Genomic DNA, 19,318 nt, shown 5'->3' with positions numbered 1-19,318 from the left:
AAGCCCCAGAGGCCTTGGTGGGGGAGTGGGCAGGCAGAGATAGTCAGAAGCTGGGGGACAGGCCTGGGAGTGGGGGCAGGGCACAGCCAAGGGCAGGGCTGCCTCTACACTGGAAACTGAAGTCTGGGCTGCCTCCCTCTTCCTGGATTTACACCCTGACCACCTGTGTCAACAGTGGGCACTCTAGAGTGCTTCCCATGTGTCAGTTACCGTGCCAAGCACTTTTTCCATGTGGGCTCATATCATTTTCATGACAGCTCTGGGTGGTGCACACTGTGCAATTCTCAGTACGTGATGAGGAAACAGTCTCTGAGAGAGCTAAGCAACAACCCTAGCAGATGTGGAACCTCCAAGCTGGCCCCAAGGCCAAAGTCCTCACCTCTCCTCTGGGTCTGGGCACCCTCTGTCCATGCACTGACTGCTGTTCAAGAGAATCATGGACTCAGGGCTGGATCTAGATTCTGGCCATCAGTGGGAGCATTTATGAAGAGGGCCCTTAAGGTACAGAGGGACAGGTAAGGCTTTTGGGGCACCGTCCCTATAAACCCATGGCCCTCTCAAGACTAGTCCCTATTTGTTCTAAGTATTGAACACCCATTGAGCGGTGCAGGGAGTGAGCTAGAAGGGCCCAGGACGAAGTTCCTGAGCTCCCTTTCTGACTCAGTGTCCTTATCCACATCAGCATCAGCTCTCAGTGAAGACCAGGCAGAGGCTCAGACAGAGCTGGGGCTACAGGCCACTCTAGCTGGGGTCACTGAGGTGAGGGTCAGGTACTCTGTTCTCCTGAGGGCCCCTCCAGCCTCCAGGGCTGGCTATAGGTTCTGCTACTTTGGATGAGGAGACAGGAGCCTGGAATGGCTGCTGAGCCTCAGGCCTGCTCTGAGATTGGCAGTTCCTTCTGGAAGCCTTGGGTTATTGGGTTGAGCCAGTGAGGGGGATCTGGGTGGTCGTGCCTGAATGCAGGGTCCTCCAGCCTTGGCTGAGCCACCTGTTTCGATTCAGAACCCACATATCAAGAAGGCCTTGGCTCATGGGATTATGTGAAGGGCCTTGTACTGGGAGACTTCCTTAGATTGTTTGATGGTCCCCAAAAGATGGCAAGAGTCCTCAAGAGGAGGAGGAGGTAGGAGAGGAGGTCAGGAGGGCTGTGAGGATGGAGGTGCATCTGCAAGGGCTGCGTGCTCTGAACCTGGAGGAAAGGCCCCAGATGTGAGGAAAGGCTCAGCGAGGAGTCTTTCCATCAGGCCTCTAGAGAATGCAGCCATGAAGACACTGACACCTGGCACTCCGTGAGCTCAGGTGCCAAGTTTCTGACCTACAGCCCGTAATGTGTTTGTGTGAGATGGTGGCAGCTTGTGAACAGCAGCCACAGAGAACTAATGTACATCCATCCTGAGCTGGTTTTGCGGGGAAAGAATTTGATTTACCACCTCTGGTGGTCAGCATCTCAGCTTCCTGCTGGAGGAGGCCTGGGGCTGTTGGAACTGACATACATCTGGGCTGGGCCTCAACTGTCACATGGGAAGTCCCCTTGACCTTCAAAGCCTAGCTGTAACAGGAATGTTCCCTTTGTTCTGAGTCCTTTACCCTAACGTTAACCCTAACCTTCCTGGGTGGCTGGATGCAAACCCCAGGTAGGCAGGCACTTGACCCCCAGGGCCTCACCTCCCCAGTGTTTGGGAGGGGTCTCTATCCCCCTCCAAAAGGACAAGGACAAGGTCACTGTTGGGGTAGGACCCTGCTGTCCCTGTAGGGATGAAACCACCCCTATCCTGTGAGCTCAGCCCTCTTTTCTCCCATGATTACCACTAGGTCAGTTGGCCTCTCCTGCCCTAGCTGGTGTTGCCAGGAGTGGGGTTCTGACCCTGGAAAGCCACCAGTACCTTCCTATAAGTGATGTTGCAGGTTTGTCCGAGGTTGTGCCACCTCTAAGCTGAGACTCTTCTAGGCAAAATGTCATAGCAAAGAGCAGGCATCTCCCAGGAGGGAGCGAGAGGCTCAGAGATGGACGTGCTGCCTGGGCTTTAAAGTCTCTGTGTTGTTTCTTCTGGTCTTTTGTGTCTCTCCTGGCTCTGGGCCACACTGAGAGGTGAGGCAGCAGATAACTGACCTACAGGCATCGAAGGGATGGGACCTGTGTAGCCGGAACACAGAATCATTCTAGATTCAAACAGCTGGAGGGGTGTGTGTGTGTGTGTGTGTGTGTGTGTGTGTGTTTATATGTATGTATGTGTAGTTTCTATCTTGCATCTCTATTGAGGAGCCCATTATGAGAAGCCTGGTTCTGAGCCAGTGCCAGAGAGGCATGTGGCCCTGGGTACTCAAAGGAAGAGGAGGCTCTTGAGGCCTGAGGCTACATCTGCTCCAGATGTGTGTGTACCACAGAGAGCTGGGGTTAGGAGTGGGGTGGGAAGTGGGGGGCAGAGCTGGTTTTGGTATCATTCACTTCCTGAGGGAGCCTCCTCTGCCTCTAGCCTTCCCACCCACTCTAAAACAAACACCATCCACAATGGCCTCTGGGCGGAAGGAACCTGAGGGGGCCATCTTGACAGTTATGTGACCACAGGAATGCCAGTGAACCCTGCAAACTCAGCACCCCCACCCTGCCTTTTCTCACACCACACTGTCATCTCTGTCCTCTGGTGGAGAGCTGGTCAGTTCAGGGTCACAGGCACAGCCCGAGGAGCCAGGTGGCTCGGGGTCTGGTCTATCATAGAACTCCCAGTGCCTCAGTTTCCTCATTTGCTGCCAGGCCCCTCTCATTCACCTGCCCTTTCTCCTTCTGTCTTGGGATTCCAAAGGGCCCAAGCTGTCCCCAGCCACCAGGTCTCTAAGCACAGTGTACTGGGGCTTTCTTTCTGAGGCTAACAGCATCACTGTGACTCACGTCTGCCTCCCCTCCCTGTCTAGCTGGCTCTCCACACAAAGCCTGGCTCTGAATGTGACGCCCAGGTATGTCTGACCAGCATAAAGCAAAATGGGGAACATCACTTCCATTATTCTCTAGACCTTGCCTCTACTAGCATAGCCCGGGAGCTAACACCCTACCTCACTGGAGGCCCAAAGTCTAAGAACACCCTAAATCTTTGCCACAGAGTCCTATTTCAGGAAGTGCCAAGAATTCATGAACTTTTGAGCTGGGGCCTCCAATCAGGATTCTAAAACGAAGTGACTTGTGTGGGATCTTCAGGCTCTCATCTCCTGGGCCCATGTGGCCACGGTCCCTAACGGTACTCAGTTATACAGGGTAATAAGTGGCACTGGGCAAGCCAGGGGTCCCCAGAGAGCCTCAGTTTCTTCCTCTGAGAAACAGGGACTCTTCTGCCAAATCCTATAGCCGCCAAGGTGCATGTGAGCCCGACAGTGCCTCCAAGCAGGCTGTGAGAACTCTGGAGGCAGGCAACTGGCACAGCCCACGGGCCAGCAACCTAGAAGCAGGTGTGGGGGACGGAAATGCACAGGCAGAGCCCTGATCCAGTCTACCTGCTGGGAAGAGTGGTCATGTTTTCCTTTCCTTTTCTTTCTCCTTTTGCTGGCCCAGGGGCAGCCTGGCCAGCAGGCCTCTCCTGACCCCCTGAGAACAAGGTTGGAGGATCATGCTGTACAGAACTCCCTCCCTCCAGGGGCTGCTGAGTCTCAGCATGGCTTTGCTGACTCTGGAACCCTGATGCACATGTGCGTGTCTACTGCGAGGGAAGGAGGCTTATTCATGGTAAGCATCTCCTCACATACTCATGGGTGCTGGGTTCTTTGCTACAAATACACAAAGAAATAAATGTGTCTGATGGAGGATAAAAATTTAAAAAAGGAAAAAGTGTTCCCACCTGGAGTAGCACCTCCCCATTCACATACCACACACGTCTGTGCATACCTGAACAGACTTCATACCACACGGATGTATACCTGCATGCTCACACACCTATACACTAGCACATATATAGGCTGACACAGCAGCATATATCCCCACCACTATCCATACACACACATCAATATACAGATTCCCATGCCAACATGTACATGTATTCCCACACGCCCCACAGACAGTGCGTACACATAGCCCCCCAAGCCGGCACCCCCAGGCCAGCATCCATCCACACTCACCCACACACCCGATAGGGCAAAGAGGACAAAGGAATTGGAAGAAAAGTGTTACCCATGAGAAGCCGCCGTTTCACCCGCTTGTCCACATCAGCTACTGACGTGGCATTGAACTGAGAGCGCTCAATTGCAGCCTCATCCTTCTCTAGAACACAAGTAAGGGACAAACATGGAGCCGGTGGTTAATGAGAGCCCACATCCCGCGGCCCAAGACAGTCAGCCTCTTGGCGTGGCGCATACAAAGCCAACACAGCATGCCGGGCCAGCACGGCGCCCTCGCCAAGGGCTAGTCCCAGGAACTTCCAGGCGAGTGTGCTCAGGGCAAAGCAGAGAGGCAGCGAGGGCAGGGGGGTGGGAGGGTGGCATGCAGACAAGGAAGGTGGTCACGACACAACTTGGACACAAGGGTAGGGGGGACACATGGCTTGTGTGCAGACAAGCAGGTGGCTAAGGTCAGAGCAGGAGGCCTGTGAGGAGGACACAGAGGCAGACAGCACGCCATGGGCTCATAAAAAGAAGCAGTTACAGGCCCTGGTGGCTCAGGCAGGTACAGGACAAAGCACGGGACAAGGGGACAGGGTTGCGAGGTCCGGTGATGGATGTGCCCAGGACAGCAGATGCCCTGTTACAAGGATGCTATCACTCATGCAGAATTAAGAACAAACCACACAGAAGGACAACACAGATACACACACATAGAACGCTGGATCCCATTGGACAGACAGAAAAACCAGGGGACAGCGCTGGTTGCCTGCTTGTCTAGAGGACCAGAGCTAAACATTCAAGTGCTTGACAAGGGATTGCAGAGAGGGGTCAGTGTTTTTAGGAGCGTGCAGGAGAAACATGGCCTGGGCCGCTCAGGGAGCCTCCAGCCACTTGGCACCAAGCTGTGCCAAGATGCTTAGCAGGGCTGGTGACAGTGAGCAAAGTTGGACAGAAGATTTTCTATCCTAGCCAGGAGTGGAAGCCATGGTGGCCAGAGCTAGGTAGGAGGATGGTTTTTAATGAGATGGGAGGGGAAGCGTGGGTTTGGGGAGCGAGATCCAAGCAGGGACTGTGACATGCAGCAGACATTAAAAAATAAAAAGAAGGCTAAGGCAGAGAGTGAGGAGGACACAGACAAGAGGGGTTAGACCCAGGCTGGGGTGTGTCTGCCCAGCAGCTGTCTGTGCTGGTCCAGCGGCCACAGGGCAGGCTCTACTGGACATGGCAAATCCCGGCAGACTTAAGCAGACAAGACAGAGGGGAGGCCAGGGTGGCCCAAGGGAGCTCTGGGCAGGACAGGAAAGAGGCCAGAGGACAGAAGGTTCTAGATGGGATTAGGCTGCAATAGAGACACTGGTTGGTCTGAGACCTGGTTTGGCTTTTAATTTTTTTTTTTTTAATTGGTTGGTTTGTTTTTGGCTTTTGGCTTTGAAAAATGATTAATGAACATCAGTTATCAGACAAGACAGGCAATCAGGGGCCATCACCAGAAAAGCAGCAGGGATGAGGTAAAATGAAATTAAAAATGGCTGCTGAGAAAAGAGACCACACAGAGGAGGGGAGAGCCACCACAGGCAGCAGGACCACAGTTCCGACTACAGAGGGATGGCCTGGGACCCCTGCCCGGCCTAGCACCCAGCTCCCCGAGATGCCAGGGAACAGCGACAGGAAACAGGGTAAGACAGCAGCTTTGGGCCTTGTGTGCTTCCATGGACTCACCAAACCCCTTTCTGTTACTCAAAAGCCTCAAGTTGACTATGAGAAACGGGACCTTTTCAGAGAAGCAACACCCACCTTCACCAACTCATGTTGGGTTCTACAGCACCAGCAGGGGGCAGAGCAAAAGGACACTGGGCTGCAACTCTGAAATCCCTCTTTTTCTTACTTAAAAAATCTCTCTGTTGTTTTTGAATAGGAGGGAGGGGGAAAAACAAAACAAAACAAAAAACTCCAGGTGATCATAGCATAAAATAGTCACAAATGTTCAAGCTACCCTTGGACACACGGGCCTGGCAGAAGGAGGTGGCCGATTCTGAATCAGACTCACGTAGCAGGCAGGTGATGGGGTGGGAACGTTGCTGCATGGGGGTGGGGGGTGGGGGGGACTTCAGCTGGGGAAGGAAGTCCTGGGGGGAGCCGGCCAGCTCAGAAGGAGAAGCGATCTCAAGCACATACCGCCCCCCCGCCCCACGCCGGGTGCAAACCTCCACCCTCACAGTAAGCCTCGTTCTGAGGAAATTGTTTCCACACAGCTATGAGCTACAATGAGCACAGAGCTACAAGCGCTCTTGCAGACACACTGAGGCGGCTGAGGGTTTCCACATTAGGAAATAACCAGGGCCTCAGGGGCAGATGGTACCCCTGAGCTGAAGCACACTGCCCCAGACAACCCCTCACGTGGAGGACGAGGATGGCCTAATCCCATTAGGGAGACCTGAGCTAAGCATCCCCAGGAAACTTGGCTTCCAGAGGACTGAGGGACCCAGGATAAATCTTCACAAAAGCTGCCCTTTGGATGTCTGCCATCCCCATCTACACTGTGGGGACTTCCTCTTCTGATCACTCATCTACTTCTTCCTGGACAGGGGGACGCACAGGGCACCTGCAGGGACAGGACGTCGCAAGGTGGTGCCGCGTTGTGGCGCCTACTTACCAATGCATGTCCGTCCATCAGCGTGGAGGGCGTACTTCTGGTGACAGCCACACATAGGACCCGTGTCTGTGTCCTCACAGCTGTGCTGGCAGCCTCCGTTTCCATAGTTACAGGTTACTAGTTAGTCCCAAAGTGTATACACGTGTGTATAAACAGAACGACAACAGAAATGGTTAGTTTGTTGTGTTGGCTGTTTCTTTTCAGGGGAGGAAAGCAAGACCCAAAGCAGCCAGTGTCCAGTGCTGTGAGGCTTGAGGGCCGCAGACACACTTCCCTGCCTTCGAGCTGCTAGTTTCTAGAGGTGAATGAGACGGATTCTCTGATGTACCCAGAGGGTGGCAGTGGGGGAAAAAGAGAGGGCTGGACACATGCAGACATTTAACACCACCTGTCTCATTGGAGCAAATGCCTGTTGACATCAAGACATACTGGGCCAGTTGTGGGGGAGACGGCACATGGTTCAAGGTGACATTCATTTTCTTAGTTCTTACAGAGCTTTGGTCTCTGCCTGGGTCTTGGTGCATGTGGAGGGATGTCTCCATGGATGCCACCCTGTGTCCTAGCTGTCAGCTGTCTCAAGCTCTGTCACCTCACAGCCCACATCCTCCTGGAGCTCAGCAGTGCCCAGACAGAATTTAACCAAGTTAATACCATCTGGGGTGCAGTACTGAGAGTCAAATGAACAACATTCTGTGGCTGGTGGTGACACCTGTGCCTGGAGGATCTGGGGCCCTTCAGCCCAGATGTTCCACAGGAGCAGCAGCCTGCGTCCACTGAAAAGGGCTGAGAAAAAGGAACCAGTCTGAAGCAGGGAAAGACAAATTCAAGTTTATTCAAGAGAAGATACACTGCTGCTTTCTAGAGAGAGACAGATTGCCAGAAGAGAAGGTCCGAGATCTCTCTGAGGGGCCCTTGGAGCCCCTGCTTTACTGTGCAGGGAGCTGGCTGCCAAGTGACTGTCACCTGAGCACAAACGGCCTGCCAGACCTGGAAGACTTGGACTGCTTATCCGCTCTCTGTCCACATGCTCAATGTACTTGGCAAATCCTAGTGATGACCGAATGTTTAAAGTCAGTCTTAGGCCAGGCCTGGTCAGAGGAGCCCCAAATGCCAGATCTGAGAGTATGAACATGATCTATTAGGTAGATCCGTTCAGACGATGGGCAGCAGAGGGAAGTCACTGGTGGCAACCTCCTTGGTCTCAGAACTGACTTCTGCAGCCGTGCTTCTCAGCGCTCCCTCCTTATGAAGGAATCACCGTGAGTCTTCTGGGCTCCCCGTCCCAAGAGATGGGCCTTGGACACACGCAGTCTCCATAGTAGCTGAGAACAGGAAGAATATGACAAGGACAGATGTCTGCCCGGCATGCGCTATCATCCTTAGCAGCTGGAACCTCAGCAGTGTCCTCTTAGATCCAACTTCTAGGGGGACGTTTGCACAACCTTCGGTCCGTCTTCCATGGGAACGCCTCTCCTTTCCACTCAGGTGTGATGGCGGTGGTTGGGAAGCTGGCATTCCCCGGCCCAGTCTTCCTTCTTGGGGCAGCTCTTTTCTGACTCATGGATACCCAGGGCTCAGGAGCAGGGCCTGCATAGGTCCCTGGAGGATGGGAAGAGCCCCAGGCAGAGCTAATCCTGGGTTGGCTGTTGTATACCCCTTCTGAGTGGGCACAGGGACAGCTGGGGACAAGGAAGTGCAAATATCACAGATGGCTCCCCCCCAACCTCTACACACTGGGCTCTGGGAAGACCAAGAGGGATGGCTAAATGTCTTCACTTCCGGAGGAGGTCCTGGAGGGATGAGGGAGTTGGGTGTGGAATGCTGCAGCCTCTCCCCGCCAGTCCCGAGAGGTTACTAGGCCTGGCCTCTGCTCCTGACCAATGCTAGAGCCCAAGATTCTTGGACTATGAGTGATACTCAGGGCCAGAGCAGCTCTCCAAGCCTTCTTTGGTGTTGGTTGACTTCCACCATGTTTGACCCAGGGTCTCTTCTTGTTTGCCACTGCATACGTCAGGCTAGCTGACCCTTGAGCTTCTAGGAATTCTCCTGTCTCCACATCTCATTTCACTGCAGGCACATGGAGGCTATAGAAACATGCTATGGGGTCCAGCTTTATGCGTGTTCTGGGAATTTGACGCCAGGCCTTCATGCTTGCACAGCAAGGGCTTTTACCTACTGCCTCAGCCCTCTACGCCATCTTAAAGGTTATTTATTTATTTTTTAATTTTTTTATTTTATGTGTGTATTGCTTGCATGTAGGTAAGTGCACCTGTGTCATGCAATGCCCGTGGAAGTCAGAAGAGGCTGTCGGATCCCCTGGGACTAGAGTTACAGACAGTTGTTAGCTGCCATGTGGGTGCTGGGATTTGAACTTGGGTCTTCTGCAAGAACAACCAGTGTTCTTAACCGCTGAGCCGTCTCTCCAGCCCCAGTTTATTTATTTTTATTTTATGTGTTTCAGTGTTTTGCCTGCATGGATGTAAGTGCAACATGTGTATGTAATGCCTGCAGAGGCCAGAGGAGGGCATCAGATCCCCTGGAACTGGAGTTACATTTACTGTTAGCTGCCAGGTGGGTGCTGGGAACCAAACCTGGGTCCTCTGCAAGAGCAGCAAGTGCTCTTAACTGCTGAGCCATCTCTCTAGCCCCCGTCTTTTAAAAAATATTTTATTTATTTTATGTGTACGCGTGTATTGTCTGCATGTGTGTAAGTACACCTGTGTTGTGCAAGGCCCATGGAGTCAGAAGAGGGTGTCAGATCCCCTGGAACTGGAGTTATGGACGGTTGTTAGCTGCCATGTGGATGCTGGGAACTGAACCTAGGTCCTCTGTGAGAGCAGCCAGTGCTCTTAACTGCTGAGCCATCTGTCTAATCCTTTAGCCTCCTGCTAAGCCATCTTTTAAAAAATTTATTTACTATTTTTATTTTATATGTATCAGTGTATTGCCTGCATGTGTGTAAGTATACCTGTGCCATGCAGTGCCTACAGAGGTCAGAAGAGGGCATCAGATCCCCTGGCACTGGAGTTACAGATAGTTGTTAGCTGCTACCTCTCTAGCCCCCCTCTAAACCATCTCTCTAGCCCCTCTAAGCCATCTTTAACCCTGCCTCACAAACCACAGAGAAGGAGCCAAGGCCAGACCAGCTGGGAAGACCTTCCTGGGAGGCCACAGGACTGTCCTGACTCTTTGGTCCAGGATATAGAATCAGGTTTTCCACATCTTGACAGGGAGGGTGGGGCTGTGGATCTTTGGACCAGTAAATGTTCCCAGGCCTGGGTGTAGCCCTTTCCTGACCCTACAGAAGTTAGAGTAGGGTCTTAGCTCTTCATAGACTCTGTCTTGTCTCTGACCCTTCCAGCCACACCTGACCCTCAGGAGCAGCTCTGTGGGAAAACCTTCCCATGTGGCACTTGTCCCAGAAGGATTACAGAATTATGTGATGAGTTGGCCCAGCCAGGACACTGGCAGCCCTCTCTCCAGAAGGCAGCTCAGGGCCTAGCGTTGAGCAAGCACACAGCCTGTTTTTAGAGGCTATGCTTGCCTACATGCTGTGCCCGTTTCTGTCGGCACCCAGCAGGAGGAATGGGAGAGCTGGCGTTGACCCTTCTGCTCCGAAAGTGGCCAGAGCAGCCCGTGTTTTCTCCGTGGTTAAAGAATCCCTCTATAGTAGTGCAGTAGGGGGCCAGGCTAGGGCCTGGGCTATGTCTGTTTGTCTTGCCTTGGTGACATGAGCATGCATGTCTTTGCTGTTCCATGGGAAAGAGCCTGGAGCAACTAGGAAGGCTGGGTCCCATCCTGACCATAGCCAGATGTTGTAGAATGCCATCCACCGAGCTTAGTAGCTGTTATCATCTTCATCAGGGCGGGTGTGACTCCTCAGGAGGCATCCTGAGGATCATCAGGCCTTTAACTGTTTACTTTCTCTCATAGAAGGAAGGAAAGGTCATTGGACCCTCACCAGAGAGTCCAGCCTCTGTCTCCTGTACCTCCCTGCCAACTGTATGCAATTCTGCCCCAGCTGAATGTGGTGATAGAGTTTATAGTGTGTTAGGTTAACTGATGGGGTAGCCTCCTGTCTATGCAGCCATGTCATCCATGCTGGGGTGAGACTTTCCAGTGGTGTGGCTGCTTTGAGGTCACCCATGCTTGGTATGAAAAAGCCCAGTACATTCATTGGTTTGACGCTGGACTTTGGTGGAAATGTACTTTGGTCATTGGCGTCCTATCTGGGGTTGTTTGGATCTCCCTATTCACACAACACCAGGGCAGAAGGAAATGTCTCCACTTTGGGGGATGGATGGATGGCACAGGGTACTGGAGCATGAGCTCCTGAGGGTAGGGACAGTGACAGGTGTGCGCAGGTCCCGAGGGCCTGGACAACTGTTCCAGGTGAGCCTGAGTGAGCTGAGAGGCTCACAGTGGCTGAGCATGGTGGGCTGGCTGTCTTCTGTTTTGTTATGGTGCTGCCAGTGGCCACCTCGGCAGCTTGGCCGGGTGGAGTGCTTCCTCTCGGAAAACCAGACCCCCTCGCCTCTGGCTGCTGTCTTTGCATCACAGCGTGTGACGGTTGAAGCTGCAGTGTGGCTGAGATGAACATGCTTACTGCAGTCCCTCATTTCTTGACAGACCCAGGATAAATATGACTTAACCTGGGTTTCCCTGTTCCTAGTGAGCAGAGCCCACATCCCATCAGCTGCTGGGAGGGTGCACTGGGTCCCATACTCTGGAAGCTTCTGAGTGTCTTTAGCTCTAAGTTTTCTTTCCCAGCTCCTCTCCTGCTGGGGGGCTGTATGCTCATGTTGGACTATGTTGAGTCCTGTGACAGGCCTTGAAATGTTTCTTCTGGCCTGCTGCCTTCTTCAGACCGGACAGGGGCCTCATGGCTTGCAGTTAGCCCTAAAGACGTCACTAAATTCTAGGTTTTTCTTAGAATCTCATGTAGCCCAGGCTGCCTTCAAACTTGCTACTTAGCTTAGGATAGACTTGAACTTCTGATCTTCCTGCCTCTACCTCCCAAGAGCTGAATTTACACATGTGTACCCCCACACCTAGTTTATAGGGTGCTGGGGTTTGAATCCAAAGCTTTATGTTAGGCAAGAGCTCTCTCTACCAAATGAGCCACATCTGAGGATTCTAATCTTTGAAGCTAGAAATAGCGTCAGCGCCACCTGGGCCCTCCCCTCCCCACACCCTCCCCTCCCCACACCTTCCCCTTTGTATCTTTATAGTCTTCTATCACTGAGGGTTTCCCAGGCCAATAGAGAAAGTGGGGCTTTTAGACCTCTGAGCCATCACTCTGCATCCCCATAGGAGAATTTGGGCTCAGGGCCTGACAGATGGTCCAGGCCAGTGCCTAGGGATGTGTTGACAGTGCCATGCTCAGGTACAGAAAACCTTAAGCCTAAAAGTCATGACCCCTGTCTCTCCAGCCTCCCCAGGTCCCTCAGCAGACCCTGCCCTTCTCCCACCCCAGGGTGCTGACCCTCTCTGACCAATGCCCAGCACCCCAGGCAAACCCTCATAAAGCAATGGCAGGGGGGTTTCTGACCCATTTGTCCCCATCTACCTACGTGTGCAGTCCTTCTGGTTTTGGGCAAGGTCAAAGCCGGGCCTGCAGTCACAGGCTACCCCACCTTTGGGCGTCTCCCGGCAGATGTGGGCACAGCCATGGTCCTTGTTCATGCAGTTCATACCCTCTGGGAAGAGAGACAGACAAGACAGGGGTTGGGGACTAGTGAGAGCAGAGGAGAGAAATCTTCAGGTTGCAGGGAGGCGACCAGTGGAAGGTTGCAATCCAGGGGAGGGTGTGCGAGTTCTGGTACTGCACATGTCACTCACATGTGCACACATGTGCACACACACACTCAACCAAGGTATGTTCCACCATGGTGCCTGGGTCCTGTGAGCTACACTCTAAATGACCCCTGGAGCCCAGAGAGACAGCTCCTGCCTGAGGTCAGATCAGAGGGTCAGGTGTATGGCACAGTTTCTAGTTAGGGCCATTTGACCCCTCCCCTCAGCCACCAGGGGCTTCAGGACACCTTCATCCCCACCCAGCAGACTCCAATTCCTCTCCCTGTCTGCCTGGAGTGGCTTGGACTTCCTTCCGCTGACCTCAGTTGATGTTTATCTTCTTGGTGATTTGTGAGTAGTTTCCAGAATTTATGAGGTCAGGGGTCAAGTGAGAGGTAGCAGGTCACTAGTCCAGCAAGAGGTCACAGGCAGATCAAAGGGAAGAGTGTCACTGGATGCTGCACATTGGCTCTGGGACTCAACCTCACCTCTGCCGCTGAGGAGCATGGCTAATGAGGTTTCCTTGGAGAGGAGAGGAAACCTCCAAGCCCACACAGGGTAGCCTTTCTTCCTCAGGGGACAAGAACATAACCTTGACCCTGTGCACTGTAACCATGATCCCTGAGTAACACAGGGTGTATTTAAAAGCACAGGTCTCTGGTAGTTAGAATACAGAAAAAATTGTCTTGGATTGGGAGAGTGCTTTGTCGCATGCTGGGAGCCACGGGTTCCTCCGCAGCACCAGTGCCATGCTAAAGACAAGAAAGAAAAGATGATAACGTTAACCCCCAAGATGGAAATGAAAGCTACACTTTGCTCAGCGCCTGGCTTCACCTGACTGTACTCTCGCCATTCCTTCCCCTCAATTTGCTCATTAAGTCAAGCCAAATGTAATTCAAGTCAAATTGCTTGCACAGGGCCTCACCCACTGACCCGTGACAAAACAGGCGAAGGGCGTTCACGCACTGCTCCTGGAAAGAAGCGCCAGGTCTCTTCAGTTTCCAAAAGCTCTGATAGGTGATGTGATGATTACTGTTTAAAGCCACTGGAAAGGGGCTGCAGAGTTGGCTCAGTGGTTAAGAGCACTGGCTGCTCTTGCAGAGGACCCACACCCAGCACCTACACATGGCAGCTTACAACTGTCTGGTTCAGTTCCCAGCACCCACACATGGCAGCTTACAACTATCTGTAACTCCAGTTCCAGGGAATCTGATGCTCTCTTCTCACCTCCATGTACACTGTACAACATGGGTGCACTTAACACACATGCAGGCAATATACTTGTACACATAAAATAAAAAAATAATTAAAAAAATAATAGCAGCACTTGCTAGGCCCTGGGTTCAGTCCTCAGCTCTGAAAAAAAAAAAAAAAAAAAAAAAAAAAAGTCGGGCTGGGGGGGGCCCCTTGGGGGGATTCAGAGGAATCTGTGGCTAAACAGGTCAGAGGCCATAAGGGAGAGCCTAAAACTATCATTCTGCTAAATAGGGTCTACATAGCAAGTTCCAGGCCAGCTGGGGCTACAGAGAGATCCTGTCTTAAAAGACCAATAAATAAATAAATAAATAAATAAATAAATAAATAAAACCAGTGGGAAGGGCAGCCACAGTCAATTTCTGCACAAACACTCCTCTCTGAGCTGATAGCCTGGTAGGTACCTGAAGAGGAGCTGGGTAGCTCTTGGGCTGATATGAATCAGCCCTGGCATGTGGCTTTCTTAGTAAAATCACTGTAGAGTCTAGCAGGTGTGGGCATGAACCTGGCTTCCCTATAAGCTGTGTGTCTTCCCTGAGTCTCACCTGTAAAATGGGCATGATACCTTCAGCCTTGAGGAGCAGAGGAGCAAATTAACTGAGGTCACAGGCAGGAGATATCAGCACCTCTGGGGACCCCGACATCTGATGTTGGGATCTGCCTCTGTAGATCTGGGGTTAGCAGCTTCCTGCTGGGCTCTGGCTGGCAGAGCACACATCAGAGGTGGCTTGGTGTTGGGGCAGGGGGCTTCATTGGTCATCAAAGCACATTTAATATCTTATCTGCCTGGTGAGGGTCTGGCTATCCTGAAGCCTGCCTAACTGTCATTAGTAACGGGTACTGTCAATAGACAGCTCAGCGCCCAGGTGACCCCTGTTCTCTACGGCTTCTGTACTTCCCCACTGTTTCTGCAGCATACCAACTTCTCTCCCTGTCCCTCCCCAACTGGGCACATATTCCTCACACTGCCTGCTGACTACCCCTCAGAGGTGCCCCACCCCGACTTCTCCTTCCTCCTGGGCTCTCCCTCAGTCCTTCATACATGGCCTCCCAGGCCTGTCTCCTGACTCTCACTTCTCCCCAAGGCTGTGTTCATTTCCCAGAACAGCCTCGTGCAGTACCCTAAGCAGATCTGCCCTTGTCTTTCCAGGCAGAGTTCTCAAACACTGTTTAACTCGTGCTTGTGTGAGATGAAGAAAGGGAGATTGAATTCCCATTTCCGGTCAAAGAATCACAATTTCCAAGAAACCCTGCTCATCGTGAGACAGTCAGGAGCTAAGGGGTTGCTGCCCTTGTTTGCAGGCAAGGGAGCTTCTAGGGGATGGTCCAGCCAATGGCAGTGGGGCTGTAGGAAGGGAGCAGAGAGCCATAGAGCTGGTCCCAGGGTGCAGCCAGCAAATTCCAAAGTCTTCCCCACAGCTGCAGGGTGTGTGCGGGTGGGGGGATGGGGGCGCTCAAGGGCCTAGGCACACTTAGCCTCAGGTCCAGGGCCCAGCCAAGGTGACATGGTTTAGCTTCTGTGACCCCAGGATTGCAGGCTTTGTTCACCTGTCTTCCTGCAGCTCCCTGCCTGGACCATGTCTGCTCCTGGAAGGGTTGCAAACCACAAGCACCCTAGCACCCTTCCCTAGTTATCGGCCTGGGGAGCCACATGGTCCGAGAGAAAGCCTGCTCTGTTTCCCTCCTTGAGGGGAGCTGAGAGAATTTCAGATGCATTCCCAGATGTCTTGGTGTTCAGAGGCCTGCTGATCGCCAGGCCAGGCTGCCTGCCAGGTCGATGCTAATCTGATCTGACCCATCCAAATCCAATCACACTCTGCAAACTTGGGCTGAGCATCTCCTCAGTGCTAGGCCAGCCTGGACACAATGGGGAAGACAGGCTCTTAGCTGCCACATCGACTGAATCGATCGATTGATTGAATGGTATTGCTGCGTGTTGTGTGACTGTGTGTAGATTATGTCACTATTGAGCCTCCATTCACCTGTGCAAAGTTAGACAGTTGTGGTCCTGCCTCCTGGGTGCTCCCTCTGTGTACAGCCTCCTTTTCTGGGTTAAGTGAAGACAAGGCTGGCCCGGGACCTCATCCCGGGCAGGAGGGAGCCATGGAAGGTTGTTACTAGAGAGGTGACATGCGTATGTCAGGAGGACCTCTGCATGCTCTGGAGGGACAAGGTTCCAGGCCAGGACAAGGGAGAAGGTGCCATGGTATCCTGACAGGGACGAAGGAATGGTTTGGAGGGCAGCAGCTTGGGTTGGGCATCTTTTTACAGCTTCCTTCCAGACTTTTCTGGAAGCTGTGATGTGTGGGCTGAGGCCCTGACCGTACTTCCATCTGCTTTACCCTCTTAACAAGCCCAAGAAGAGGTGTGACCAGGTCCACCTTACAAACCATGTGTGGAAGTGGGTCAGCATGGTGGAAAACATGCCTGGTCACACCCTGACCCACTGCCTCCTTCCCTTGCCTGCCTGGGATCCTTTGACAGGCCCCATGGAGCTTCCCCACCAAAACCTATCTTTCCCAAAGGCCTGCTGTCAGCCTAGGAGATGGCTTCGGGTGCACACAGAGAGGCAACAGCACCCTGCCTGCCACACTCGCTCAAGATAGGTCTGGAGCCCCTGCCCCTCCACAGAGTTGGAATGTGTTTTCCCCCAGGATAGTTGCTATGGCAACTTCATCCATAGCATCACTTTCTGAGTTCTTGTCTCAAGCCCAGCAGGGAACAATGGCCTTGCTCCCCTCGCCTACCCAACCCCCACACCAACTCCAGGAGGGAAGAATTTGTTTCCCCTGTGAGTTCGAGGCCAGCCTGGTCTACATAGTGAGTTCCAGGTCAGCTGGGGCTACAGGGAGATCCTGTCTCAAAACAAAGCAATAACAAAACAAAGAAAAGAAAAGGAAGGAGCCTAGAAAGAAGTTGGAACCCAAAGGTGTTTCCACAGCCCGGAACCACCCTAGCCAAGCAGGGAAGACTAAACACAGCTCACAGACTTGGAAGGAACCAGGAGCTGTCAGAAAGTCTAGGTGAAGGGAGGTACAAGGGCAGTTACAGGGGCAGGGCTGGGGAGGAGAGAACAATGAGGAAATCCCCTGGTGGCTGCCTGGGAGCCAAGCTTTGTACCAACCTACAGAACTACCATCTTGCTAACTCCCCAGGCCAACCCTGGAGGGGTTGTCACTAGAGGCCCTTCCCAGACAAGAGCATCCCCACACGGGCTGATCACTGAGCCAAGGTGAGGGAATGGGTCATGGAACAGACCAGAAACCAAATGAGATGGTTATACTTCTGGGCTGCCAAGCTTGCTGCGGGCAAGGACAACCAGAGCCACTGTTCACTCCACACCAATAATCTCCTTGAGGCCCAGGCTGGCTCTTTGAAGCAGAGGATGTCACTCTCACTCTGTAAGTGAGCAGAGTGGGGCAGAAAGGCTCAGTATTTTGCCCAAGAGGCACAGTAAGGAAGAGGCAGGCTGTAAACCATGCTTGACTCAGAATCTGGCCTCCCAGAGGATGTGGGTGCCTACAGGGGGCACTCAAGGTCCCCCTTGTAGCTGCCTCTCCAGCCTGTCTCTATATCTCACCCAAACCTGCTGTGCTGGGTAGCTTTAGTGTCAACTTGACACACCTGGGTGCAGGGAGCCTCAACTGGGGAACTGCCTCCATTGGACTGGCCTGTGGCCATGTCTCTATGGCATCATCTTGATTGTTGAGTGATGTGGGAGGGCCCAGCCCACTGTGGGTGGTGCCACCCCTGAGCAGTTGGGCCTCTGTTGTATAAGAAAGCAGGTTGAGCAGGGGCCAGGAGAGCAAGCCAGTAAGCAGCGTTCCTCCATGGCCTGTGCTCCAGCTCCTGCCTCCAGGTTCCTGCCCTGAGTTCCTACCTTGGGCTCCCTGATGAACTCTGATCCGGGAGATGTAAGCCAAATAAACCTTTCCTCCCCAAGTTGGTATTAGTCAGAGTGTTTTGTCACAGCAATGGAGAACAAACTAGAACACCTGGGCAACAGGGACTTCTGGGCTTCCTCCCCTCTTCCACTGGTGCCCGGGGAATGTGATTTTTCAGCTCAGGTCACATTCTTTTAAGAACAACTTCTGACCAGCTATTTGGGATAGTCTGGTAACACCTCTTTGAAAAGCTCTCCTGTTCCCATCTTGAGCCTGGATTAGGGGCCGAACCTGGGCCTCTTGATTTCCCCGTTTATCACAGTACCTTGTTGGACAGTGCTTTCCCCAACCCCTCATTAGATGGAGGTACCTTGAGAAGCCAGAGCCCACACTTGAGTGTCCTCTTGGTCCCCATGTACTGAGGCCATGGGGCTGGCCAGTCTGGGCATCAGCATATGGACAACACTTGGGTGGCAGCTGAATTTTTGTCTATAGGCTTGGCCTGATTGCTGGATGCTGGAGGCTTCTGGTCCTGATCCCCTAACCACGCACAACAGTATCTGGCCTGGAGTGCAGACCAAGAGTCTATTGTCACATGACTCGGGCTTCAGTACAAAAGTCTGTCCTGGGAAAAATCAGATGTTGAGGAGCCCCTAGCAATCGACGTCCCAACGGTGCAACTGCTGGTAATGGTTCATTTGTTTAATGATTAAAGTCCTTTGTGATCTGAGTTCAGACCAGAGTAATCCAGGCCCATTTCTATCTATGCAACAATTTCTCACAGTATGAAAGCACAAGAGAAATAGAGCCAATTTCCAAAAAGCGCTCTAAAATTTATATATGAAACTAATCTCAATAAATCTGCAAAATATCTCCCAAGACCAGGGTTATTATAGTGGCAGAGCCCGGAAAATGTCTAAGACTTAAAACCTTGCTTTCAGAGGTTCAGCTCCTCCTCCAGTAATGCATTTCATTAACATTCTGTCTCTCACTGTTCCTACTCTAATTGCTATAGTATTCCTAACACTAGTCAAACAAAAATTATTAGGTCATATGCAACTACGGAAAGGCCCCAGCATCATAGGTCTTTATGGTATTCTCCGACCATTTACAGATGCAATAAAATTATTCATTAAAGAACCATCCTGTCCTCTCACCTCATCAGTTCCCCTCTTTCTCATCGCCCCCACCCCAGCTCTTACCCTCAATTTTACTCCATGAATCCAAAATAGACTTCCCAGGCGCCCCTGTGGCTGCTGCAGGGAAAGGTAGTGATTACATGGCTTCATCCACCCAAGGATACCCTTGAGGTCTCTGGGGTGGGGACCTGCCCCCATGGGTGCTCAGTGCCTGCTGGGCTGTCACTGGTCCCTGATGTGTCAGATGAAAGGGGGGGTTGGTCTTGCTTTCTGCTTTCTAGGATGCTTGACACCCGCAGCTGGTGCCTTGCCTGTCTTGTCACAGGTACCCCTGGAAAATTGCTTCCAAGAAACAGGGGTGGCCTTCTCTTGGCAGGGCAGGTGGGAAGACAGAGCCGAGGTATATATAAACACATATGGACAGTCATGTTCAGAGCTACCAAGGCAGGATTGGTGGAAGAGGCGGGCAGTGTGATTTCATGCTTCACTTCAGCCTTTTCCTTTTAAAA

At 52.4% G+C, this 19,318-nt stretch overlaps 1 protein-coding gene across 3 annotated transcripts in view; it reads right to left on the bottom strand.

Moving 5' to 3' along the window:
• The window catches only part of Scube1 (signal peptide, CUB domain and EGF like domain containing 1), a 137,248-nt gene that overhangs the window by 42,940 nt on the left and 74,990 nt on the right, over positions 1-19,318 (bottom strand). For 2 of the 3 annotated variants that reach the window (XM_008844731.1, XM_029569166.1), the window contains 3 exons: positions 12,310-12,435; positions 6,737-6,853; positions 4,154-4,243 (listed from right to left, as the gene is read on the bottom strand). In XM_008844731.1, the coding sequence (XP_008842953.1) occupies positions 4,154-4,243; positions 6,737-6,853; positions 12,310-12,435 (333 nt within the window). The remainder of the gene's footprint in view (positions 1-4,153; positions 4,244-6,736; positions 6,854-12,309; positions 12,436-19,318) is intronic. The other variant, XM_008844732.2, reaches the window with a different exon arrangement.

Source organism: Nannospalax galili, unplaced genomic scaffold, assembly GCF_000622305.1.
Source record: "Nannospalax galili isolate Female #2095 unplaced genomic scaffold, S.galili_v1.0 scaffold180, whole genome shotgun sequence".
In the NCBI taxonomy this organism is placed as follows: domain Eukaryota; kingdom Metazoa; phylum Chordata; class Mammalia; order Rodentia; family Spalacidae; genus Nannospalax; species Nannospalax galili.
This window is presented reverse-complemented; position numbering and strand designations above follow the sequence as displayed.